Source organism: Osmerus mordax, chromosome 24 (genome assembly GCF_038355195.1).
Source record: "Osmerus mordax isolate fOsmMor3 chromosome 24, fOsmMor3.pri, whole genome shotgun sequence".
Lineage (NCBI taxonomy): Eukaryota > Metazoa > Chordata > Actinopteri > Osmeriformes > Osmeridae > Osmerus > Osmerus mordax.
In genome coordinates, this window is record NC_090073.1 from 5,106,162 (window position 1) to 5,117,270 (window position 11,109).

General features: G+C 46.1%; 1 protein-coding gene across 4 annotated transcripts; it reads right to left on the reverse strand.

Annotated features, from left to right (window-relative positions):
• Nucleotides 1-2,518: 2,518 nt before the first annotated feature.
• ckap2l (cytoskeleton associated protein 2-like) lies at nucleotides 2,519-10,908 on the reverse strand. Of its 4 annotated transcripts, none has more exons than XM_067227938.1 (9): nucleotides 10,758-10,908; nucleotides 10,129-10,195; nucleotides 9,747-9,807; nucleotides 7,858-9,437; nucleotides 6,917-7,112; nucleotides 5,234-5,392; nucleotides 4,563-4,623; nucleotides 3,548-3,716; nucleotides 2,519-3,395 (listed from the first exon to the last, which is right to left on the reverse strand). In XM_067227938.1, exons 1-9 carry the CDS (start codon nucleotides 10,795-10,797, stop codon nucleotides 3,083-3,085), a joined length of 2,646 nt encoding a protein of 881 aa, XP_067084039.1. In that variant the 5' UTR covers nucleotides 10,798-10,908; the 3' UTR covers nucleotides 2,519-3,082. The 4 variants fall into 4 exon arrangements, 2 of the variants coding, with proteins under 2 accessions (XP_067084039.1, XP_067084040.1); XR_010874760.1 differs by lacking the exon at nucleotides 2,519-3,395 and adding an exon at nucleotides 4,002-4,305 and having other exon boundaries at nucleotides 3,600-3,716; nucleotides 4,482-4,623; XM_067227939.1 differs by lacking the exon at nucleotides 5,234-5,392.
• Nucleotides 10,909-11,109: the final 201 nt, after the last annotated feature.

Here is an 11,109-nt window from a genome sequence, read left to right on the forward strand (position 1 = left end):
AATTAGCCTACCAATAGATTCGGCGCTCTGCCTTAAATTAGTTTAGAATAAAGCACTCTGACTTCGTATTGCAAGACCGACATGACAATGTATTCACAACAATCAATGTATTTTTGACGTAAAAATGTGCAATGAAATATGATTGCAGAAACGAAAGAGCAATTATAAAACACACGATATCGATACGTAAATTAATTACCTTAAAATCTATAGAGATTAAACATTTACCTATACGAATGCATTGAAAAGTTGATAGGTTATACAGGCAATGCCTTTTCTGTATAAAGGAACACAAGAAAAAATATGTTCTATAGTGCATAATTTACAAGTTTCAACACATACCTGAATTATGCCTACGCTTCAATCATGGCTTGTATGACAGTACATTTTAAATTTATCAGCACATAAAAGATAGTCTGCAATCAGACACATAATAATTGACAGCATTTCATGGATGGTTTATAATCTCGACTATAAAAGGAGAGTAGCCTAAAGGTTAGCCTACTTTCTGTTAGTGTGCTTTAAAATGTACTTGGCTGCTACTTACTTCTGTTGACCCATGGTTCTTCGCCCTGTTCGTTATCTTCTCCAGGTACTCTGATGTCTGTCGCAACTGTTTGCTGTTGCAGAACAATTTCATGCATCCCGTGGCTCCACCCTTTTAGCAAGCCAACCCACACAACCAAATTAGAGGGTACAATTTCTGGGGAAATTGTAAAGGAAATCGTAAACGCACCCTACGTGCTTGCTTGCGTCGGTTGCAGATGGGTCCGTTTATTATGAAACAAGCCAAACCCCCTTTGAAAGCTATTCTAACGACGTTGTTTGGGCATAGGCGGAAATCAGGGGGGGCACGACCCCACCATCCTGAGAAGAATAGGATTTGTCCCCCTCAATAAATCACTGTAAACATAAGGACATTTTAATAATATACATTTAACATAATACAATGTTACAGCAGTAATTTTGGTGTCCCCTCAGGAATTGCTCTCTAGAAAATGTCATATAACTGTCCCCCCCAAAATTGATAGCAGATTTTCGCCACTATGTTGGGGGCGCTGTTTAATGGACTAATTATATAATATTATTGATAATTATATATGTATTTTACATAAAACATATTGATATTTTAATGAATTCATGACACATTTAAGAACACATTTATGTATTTAATTAATATTTTAATTAATTAATGACACATTTATTTAATTCATTTTGGCACTTTCAGTCCTCAATAGTACACCACGGCACGATACGATAGTACTGTACATACTGTGCAACAGTCTATCCAGCCTAGCACATCTATGCACGTCGTATCCATGCGTCATTGCTAACGTGTGCTGACGTTGTGACGTAAAGAAGCGGAGCTCATGGCCGTTGACGCGCGCCGGCTCCCTCTGTTGGCTGCGGAAGCCACTGCAGACAAACCAGCAGAGAACACGGTCACTCGACAGGACAACAGCCTAATATAGTTGTGGTGAGAGCCCAACCCTTGAACAACAGTTGGGGGGGGAGGGGCTTAGGACATTTTTGCCAACTGGCAAAGGAGAGCGCCCTACGTACCCTGGAGTGGCAGTAATCTTGTACTTGACCACTGAGGAGCTTCCCTGGTCTCCGTGGATCAGGGCTCTGACTGGTTTGGGGGTGCTGATGGGGTCCAAAGGGCTCTTGGAGGGGCTGAGGCCCTGCCCCGGGGTCACAGCGTCCTCCACACCCCTCTCAGGGGGGGGAGCTGGGAAAGATTGGAAAGAAAAGTTGGACTACTGCAACTCGCCGGTCTCCCAGCATGCGCAACCCGCCCTCTCCAGAGGATTCAGAACGCGGCGGCCCGTCTGGTCTTCAATCTACCCAGACGCTCCCATGTTAACCCCCTCCTCATCTCCCTCCACTGGGAAGCCCGCCCCCCGCCCCCCCCCCCCCCCGCCACCTACGGTCTTCTTCTGACAACCATCTGGTGGCCCCACCGCTCAGGAGCACCCGGTCCCAACACAAGCTCTTCTCCTCTCTGGCCCCCCAATGGTGGAATCAACTCCCCACCTCCATCAGGGACACTGACTTTCTCCCCACCTTCAAGATAAGGCTCAATCAGAATCAGAATCAGAATGGGATTTATTCACCATGAAAGTTTGCACAAACAAGGAATTTGCTTGTCTGTGCAAGCAAATTCAAGTTGCTCAAGACGCACTTGTTCCGGGAGTACAACGGCAGTTAGGAATGCTTGTCTGGACCTGATGTTAGTTTCCTCCAGGATCACAATGACTCTTATTGAGAGACTTGTTGCTCTTGTTGGTTAGTTGTAACGGTTTTAAATTATTGTAGTCGCTGTGAACTATTTTACTGTTGATTGTTTTTCTACAGGTGCACTCTTGCACTTTTTGAGTTTCATGTTGTTTAATTGTAACTTGTTTAACTGCATGCTCTTATGGTTCTTCCCTTTGGCACTTATTTGGTTTTTCACAAAGTATGCTTCATGGTTTGGCTGCTCGCAATGTTTGGGGCTATCTCGTTATGATCAGTGACCTATGCTCTTTTGTAAAGCTCTCTCTTGGAAGTCGCTTTGGATAAAAGCGTCTGCTAAATGCGTAAACGTAAATATTGACAGATCCTTAGGGGGGCAAAGAGAATAATAATTATATATAATGTGAGAGAACAATGGTTGTGCTCGCCGAAGGCGTGAGCACACCCAATTAGATTCAATGAAAGTTATTGGCCTACTCGAAAGCAAGTTAGACCCCAGTCTTCATAGTAAATCGGCACACCCCCGCGCCACAATTCCATCTAAACAAGACAGATTTAGGATGGCATTAACTATAGTAGCCTAGTAACTATAGAAACAACTAGAATTACACATCAAAACAACATTTAATGTACATAACACCATTTTTCTTTTCTTTTAACAGGCCTTATCCAGTTGATAAACGGTGTTTGCAATGACATGTTCTTACGAAGAAGAAAACAATCGTACAAATTCATATTTTGCCACAAAGACAGATTATGGTCAGATGGTCGGATATACAGTTTTCAAATCACAAATCCTCACACAGAGAAGAGGAACCCTCCCCCCCCCCCCCTCCTCCCCCTATCAGTCTTCTTCATAGACAAGCTGCATGTGAACCTGATCTCGCAGGGCGTCGTTCTCCCTGTAGACATACACGGTGGGGGTCATCTGAGGGGAGCTGCCATCACCTTCACCCTCCTCCCCCTCCCCCATTCTTTCCTTCTCCTCCTTGACCACCAAGTCTTGGTAGGAGGTCACACAGAGGTCGTGGTCCTGAAGGGCTGCTGGGTAGCGTAGTGAAGACCTCTCGATCCTCACTGAGCGCCGCACGGGCGTGAAGAAGCGGAGCTCATGGCCGTTGACGCGCGCCGGCTCCCTCTGTTGGCTGCGGAAGCCACTGCAGACAAACCAGCAGAGAACACGGTCACTCGACAGGACAACAGCCTAATATAGTTGTGGTGAGAGCCCAACCCTTGAACAACAGTTGGGGGGGGGGGGGGGGGGCTTAGGCCATTTTTGCCAACTGGCAAAGGAGAGCGCCCTACGTACCCTGGAGTGGCAGTAATCTTGTACTTGACCACTGAGGAGCTTCCCTGGTCTCCGTGGATCAGGGCTCTGACTGGTTTGGGGGTGCTGATGGGGTCCACAGAACTCTTGGAGGGGCTGAGTTCCTGCCCTGGGGTCCCGGCGTCCTCCACATCCCTCTCAGGGGGGGGAGCTGGGAAAGATTGAAAAAAAAAATATATCAAGCCGACGTGATGCCAAGCAGCAGATCTGATGACTTCTGCACAAAGAAGGTAGTCTTGGATTTCCTGTTTGGAAACATATTTCGTATTGCAGCGGAGAATTCTTAGTCAAGCCCAGGACAAAGTGTCTCCCAGGTATCTTACTACAATGTATACATTAATTCCTGTGTAAAGCAGATGATTGAATCCTATGAGCAACACCTTCAATTTGAAAGTGTTGCCAGAACTTGACATATGAGTAGATTGACATCACTCACAACAAGGTTAAGAAAAACTGACGGAAGATGGCGTTGGTCATACTTCTTTAGATCCATCAGGAGTTGCATGGGTCTGGCAACAAGGCACGTCCACACTTTGTGACCGTACCTGACCTCTGAAATACAGTCTAAATGAGGCCCTTTTGACTCTTGACCTTTTGCTGCATTTCCATATGCAACATTTGTGTATCGCTTTGGACTAAAGCGTCTGCTACAGAAAAGAAAACGTTCACTCCCGAAAACACACAACTCCCTACTGGTTCTCCGTCAAACCACACGGTGACTTCTACACAGAGATCAGGACCTGTCCGGCAAACCCCACAGTGACTTCTACACAGACATCAGGACCTGTCCGGCAAACCCCACAGTGACTTCTACACAGACATCAGGACCTGTCCGGCAAACCCCACAGTGACTTCTACACAGACATCAGGACCTGTCCGGCAAACCACACGGTGACTTCTACACAGACATCAGGACTTGTCCGTCCAAGGACAGAGTTGAAGCATCACGTTTGGGGGGTTCCATCTGTAGGAAGGCCCAGGTGGGCTGGACAGTCACCTTGGACGTCGTCCTTCTTCTTCAGGATGTCGAACACCACAGCGCGCAGCTCGTCCACGGGCTGGGGGAGAGAAGGCACAGCGAGGTCAGGATGTCAGTGCGCCAGCCAGACAACATGTCTGGACATTCCCAGAAATGGTACCAAGTAAGCCCAGACAACATGTCTGGACATTCCCAGAAATGGTACCACGTAAGCCCAGACGGCTCATTACACGCTTGTCGTCGACTGTTTTGTAAGTGTTGTCTGGAAAGACATTTAGTCATTTAGCAGCAGACAGATGCCGCCGCCAGATACCGCCGTTAATTAATAACAGCTGCGATAACTTGATGACCTTGAGCAATAAAACGTTTGTTGATCAGGTTTTTGTTGTTGAAAGGGAAGAGACGCCAGGACAATAGAACTCTTGAGGAGGAGAGGCTCTCTGAAAATGCACCTCAGTTTCGAAAAGGCATAAACATGAACGCCCGCATGCCTGCATTGATCGGATGATAAGAGAAACACAGAATGGGGAGTGGGGGGAAACTATTTTGCCTCTCGGGCCACATCTAACAGGTCAGATAGAAGGCAGGATGTAGGAGTGGCTGGGACGTAGGAGTGGCAGAGTGACACATGGAAAGGAATGAGAGAGAAAAGGAGTGACATGACACAGAGAGGTGAGAGAGAGGTTGACCTCGAGCACCACTCTCACGGCCTCCTCAAACATGGGCAGGACGTCCAGGCGCCCCTCGCGCTCCATCAGGCGAGCCTGACAGATCCAGAACTTGGCAAACTTCTGGGCCACTGCTGGCAGCCGGGATAGGACACCCTGGACCTGGGAGACAGGGCAACCCTGTAGAACACACAAACACAGGACATACTGTGGAAGAAATTTGGAAGGGATTTCCTGTGTGCTTACATTAATCACTAATCATTAGAACTAGTCATTGGATACTAATTAGTACGTTTATCATGTAAGCTTGCTATTAATAACAGTATATTGTGTCTATGTGTCAGGTTAATAGATGTTCCTTGTCATGACTACAAGGAGAGCTCCAACTATGAACTCTCTAGTGTGAGAGTTGTTATGTGTTGGGAGCAGTGAATCTTTTTCTCTGAGACTGTTGTAACGTCATTCCTGCCTGACTGTCACAATCTATGTTTACATTCTTGTGCCCTATAAAAGATGGTCCTCCGGCTTTCGGAGCGGAGAGAGACCTGGTTGAGACCTAAGCTTGGTGTTGTGTTGTCATTTATGGTCAGAAGACTGGTTTTCTCTCCCAATCTGCAGATTGATAAATACGTATTAAAATCCAGAACTTAACTGAACTTAGTCACTCCGTTTATGAAGAGACGGACAAAACACTTTCTTCATCAATACACACAGGACACACACACAGGACACACACAGGACACACACACAGGACACACACACAGGACACACACACAGGACACACACACAGGACACACACACACACAGGCTGTCGGTAAACATACGACAGACTACACTGCATCTTTGTTCCATAAAAAAATTGCTTCCGTTTGAGCTCGTAGCTCTACTTTGCTGCCATCTTCACTTTATTGTCTCGCGCCAGTTGTTAAAAAATGTATCAAGATTAGAGAATTACAATTTGACAACCACTCATCACTCACTACTCAACTCTTGATTTGCCAACTGTGCGCCCTACGAACTTAAGTTATTTATGCATTTAGCAAAACATATGAAGGATGTTAACTTTTACAGTGCAAATCTTTTTTCAATCAATAATTTGCAGTGGCCCGATCGGGCCAGTGAGTTGCTAGTTTAACTGTCCCGACGTTATTGTTGATCCCTGAACGGGAAATTATGTCAAAGATTACATCATTTGGCTTCCCAGAAGACATCAACCCCCCCCCACACACACACACACGTCAATGAGTTATGTTGAGCCTGGTCTATAAAAGGCTTTGGCTTAAAGCTTACATCCCCTGATGTAGTAGAAGACGCACACTATATCACTACATCTCAAGGATCATAAACCATCCTGATCTGCTGCGTGAATCCCATCTACAGCAGCTTTAAAAAGTCCCTGCACTGGTCATGTGCATCAACAAAATGCTGTATGAATTTTTTTTATTATTTTTTTTACATCAAAGTCAGTATTCATATTCATCAAGTCATATTTAAATTATGTGTTCATTTCAACAGAAATAATCGCAATGTCTGGTGACTGTTTACCAGCCCATTATACAAACAAACATTACTTCATCCAATAGGAGTTCAGCTATGTTGTGGGTCAGTAGAACTAATCTAAGAATAAAAATGTATTAAAAAAATCTTATAAAATAGAAACATTTTGACTGGAGAGTGGCACATGGGCCAAGCAGCCATCCGTACCTCCAGCAGGAGTGTGATGCAGTCGTCCAGGGAGCGGTCCACAGCGTGGACCAGGGCCTGGGTCTCCTCCTCCTGCTCCATGCAGGCCCAGTAGGGCTGGGGTGGGCCCGTGGTGCGTCTGGTGCGGGGCTTCACAGGCATGGGGGGGCGCTTGTAGGAGATGCCCCGGGCCTCTCGCCACTCCTGGAGCCTCCTCCTGCAAGAGAACACCGTCACCAGGGGGAAACGCCCACAAGGGGTTCCAGCCAAGCAGGAAAACACCAGATCAAACTAGCATATCCAACTGAACTGAGGGTTTGTGGTAGATTGTGGTCGAATAACAAGGGCTGTGCAGTGTAGGATCACAAATGTATGTTGCCCCGTTATTCAAAGTAGTCAGGGTTAATAAACATAGTAGGCCGGAGCGATGAGTATGTTTGCATGCACGCTAATATTCCACCAATTCCAAAATATGATAATATTCTACATTTTAACAGGCAAGTAAACAGCATTTTCTGTTAATATTTGTACAGCATTGTATTCTGAATTAGGCCATATTCCGGATGTAGCATTTTCCAATCAAGACATGTGACCCACGTTCTGTTGCCTGTTTACAGTCAGATCTATGCACTGCACACAAACCACTGGGTATTCGGAGTACAAACGGCTGCATGTAAACAGGAATATTAGGGGGATATTAGTTTTCATGAGCCATGTAAACATATTAGTAGGAATACTACGGATAAGGGACTATTTTACTATTGGGGTGATTCTAAATATTTTGGAAATAGAAGGTAGTTAATGTTGACACCAATGCAACCAAATTTGTATTAATGATCAATTTATTCTATAAATTTTATAAAAGTAAAATATCTTTACACCCATATTTCCAAATACAGTGTATCTATATATAACTATCTATATTTAAAAAAAATCTAACAAGAAAGCATGTTCTGACTCACATTCTGTCCTCCTGAGCCGCTGTCATGTTCTTCTTGCCCTCCGTCTGGGGCGCGGCTCTACCCTGCCCGACCGGCGTCTTCACGCCCCCCGGCCACCACCCCTGGCTGGCGGGCCTGGCAGCTCGCGGCACGGTCTGCGGCATCACCGGCCCCCTGGCACCAGCCGCTGTGTCTCTCTTGCACGGAATGGCCTTGGAGCGGGCCGTTTCAGAACCCGCGTTCTGCCTGTCAGCCGACGGGACGCTGTCTTTCTGGACGCGCTCGGCCACAGCCGCCTGCATCGCCCGGCTCAATGCCGTCGCCTGCCATTGGTTACTCCCTGTTGACACTGGACGGGCAGGCTTCTTGGAGGCAGTGCTTCCTGCCTCAGCTGGAACCCTCACTCCCAGATGTAGAACCCTTTTTGTCTTCTGAACAGGAAGTATTGGTGGTCTGGTGGAGCGAGTCTCCAGCACCCTCCCTCCAGGCCTCCCTGGAGCTGTGTTGGGCCGCAACCTCCCTCCAGGTTTCTCTGGAGCTGTGTTGGGCCGCACCCTCCATCCAGGTTTCTCTGGAGCTGGGTTGGGGTGCACCCTCCCTCCAGGTTTCTCTGGAGCTGGGTTGGGGTGCACCCTCCCTCCAGGTTTCTCTGGAGCTGGGTTGGGGTGCACCCTCCCTCCAGGTTTCTCTGGAGCTGTGTTGGGCTGCACCCTCCCTCCAGGTTTCCCTGGAGCTGTGTTGGGCCGCACAGTGGTCCGCTGAGTGGTCCTAGAAGCAGTAACTGGGGGTCTCCACCCTAGTTGAGGAGGTCTAGCTGTGACGGATCTGGACTCCGTCCTGCGAAAAACGTGACTCGGACGTTCCTTCCCATCAACACTCTGGTCTACAGCCCTGACAGGAAGTGCTTTCCTCTGCATCACAGATGCCTCCTGGGAGATGGCGGCAGATGAGGAACTGTCTGAGTGGGCTCTACTGGGGACCCTGGTACTGGTGGATGCATTTGGAACAGACCCAGAAGCTTGTGGATTAGTGTTCCTGGGCTGAATAACTGTGGGATTGAGACCTGTTTTGGTCTTAGCCACCGTACCAATGCTCATTCTCGTACTGTTAGCAGTGCTTGGCCGTGTGCATGCACTGAGGAGAGTGCTAGGTTGCATTCCACTGGTTAGATGAGATTTTTTGGATTTTACTTTTGCTAGGGGTTGTTCTTGGCTGGGGTGAGCCAAGACTGCTACAGATTGATTTAACTGCGCTCTGGGCTGGCTGGCTGCTTGTGTGTGTGGCCTGATCACAGCAGTGGTTTTCTTTCCATTTGGGGCCTGCTTTTGGTCTGCAGGTCGCCTTGGGCCAACTGACTGTGTGATGGATTTGAGGGCATTGATTCGTGCAGTTAAGGAGGCTGTGGTGAATGTCTGTGTGCGAGTGGCTTTATTGGCCTCTTGTTTATTGTTGTTGTTTGTTATTGTGGCTTTCTGTGTGGTGCTGCGACGTGGCACGCTGGTGGCTTGAGAACCAGCCTTGCCACTTAATGGCGGAACCTTCCCTCCTTCCTTCTTCACTTTCAGAGCATTTGGACCCTGGTTCTCTTTCCCTGTGTACGTCTGTTGATGCAGAATCAAAAATGGACTATGAACAATCACATGGCATTACATTGGCTTCTGTTCTTATGTCCAGTGTAATACACAATGCATTCTGCTCTTGGGAGTGCAACATGGGAGTTTTCCAAAAGCCCTTTTGAGTCTTCAACATATTCTCAACATTTTATTAGCCATTTTGAAGAGTTGCGACTGTGCATGGCATAACAATGCATATACGTTTGCATTTAATTTCATGTCTCCATATTAGATTAATGGATTGTGATACTACCCCTCCCTGAAACTGAGAAACTCTGAAACAGATGCTATACTTACATATACCGTCACAACAGACGTGGACGATTTTTTCACATGAGCAACATCGCGTAGATAGGGTCTGAGGAAAGGAAAAAATGTACTTAACATGAGACAACACAGTAGGCCACGATTGTTCTACCCAAGGCGGGGGGATTTCCGCGATAAATATGATTTGCCCCCCCCAAGAAATCACTGTAAACATACGAACATTTAAATAATATTAATAATATACATTTAACATATTACAATGTAGGCTATGTGTTACAGCAGTAACTTTGGTGTCCCCCTCAGGGATTGCTCTTGAGAAAATGTCATATAATTGTGTGTGTCCAAAATTGATAGCAGACTTTCGCCAATGACCTAAGAGCATAACTTCAGTTTCGGTAACTGGGTTTCTTACTTTGGATTGATGGGTTTAAGTTTTCCCTTTGCAGCCAAATATTCCATCAACTTCTGCTTGCGTAACTCTGGAAAGAAAGGTTGCAGTGAAGAAACTTTACAGTAAGGCATATTGCATAACATTAACGTATATTTACGGTTCATAACCAATGCATGCAGGTTTGCGATTTATATGATAGCTTATCAGCAACCATTCCATCTGAATTCTTCCCACAGCCAACATCTGCTACGGGAATAGCGTTAGGTTAGCTGGCATGCGAGCTAGAATGGCGAATTTGCCTTTACAACTATTGTTGTTTATTAGACTAGCTACTCTGGCAAGCTAACTACTGGTGCTAACGTTACAGTTGAATACATCTCTCAACAATCTTTCAGATACAGTAGCACCAACTCATAGTTGGTTATCTAGCTAGCTCTAGCCTAGTAAACCACTGTACAGTCAACAGTATTTTGAGACGGATATTATTGTTAGCCTAGCTAGCTAACTAGCTATCCATCTCACAGCACAATTAGCAACTAGATAAGCTACAGTACTGTAGAGTTTCCAACTGTTTATTAGCTAGCTAGCTAGTCTAGCTAGTCAACAACTACACTACGCTAGCGGCAGCACCTGTACACGGAATTTCATACCTTTTCTATCGGGTTTGGAAACGGTTTCCCCTTGGTCCATGACTGATTACTATAAAACCCCCTTATTATTATTATTCAAATGTTCTTTTAGTGCGTTTAGATAAGTCCGGTCCAGTTACAACTTATCATCCGCAGTGGTATTTTCAAAACACCCGGGTTTGATTGGCTTCTTTTGGACAAGGCAGACCTTCGTATTCCATTGGACCGTTTGAATTATTTTTTTAAAACCCAGAACACATCAATGCTGTTTGATTGGATGTGTAGCGAAGGAGAGGGCGGGTTCTGGGTTGGTTCATTTTAGGCTTCGTCATTTGTAGACGAGATTTCTTTAGGTCTACAATTATAGCTCTAG

What these genes read in the sequence shown, in the direction of transcription:
- ckap2l (XM_067227938.1), bottom strand. Translation starts at nt 10,797, where the DNA reads ATGGACCAAGGGGAAACCGTTTCCAAACCCGATAGAAAAG. An exon ending in GCATCACACTCCTGCTGGAG is followed by an intron (nt 5,393 to 6,916) that starts GTACGGATGGCT and finishes TGTGTTCTACAG; the next exon opens with GGTTGCCCTGTCTCCCAGGT. An exon ending in GAAGAAGGACGACGTCCAAG is followed by an intron (nt 3,717 to 4,562) that starts GTGACTGTCCAG and finishes AATCTTTCCCAG; the next exon opens with CTCCCCCCCCTGAGAGGGAT.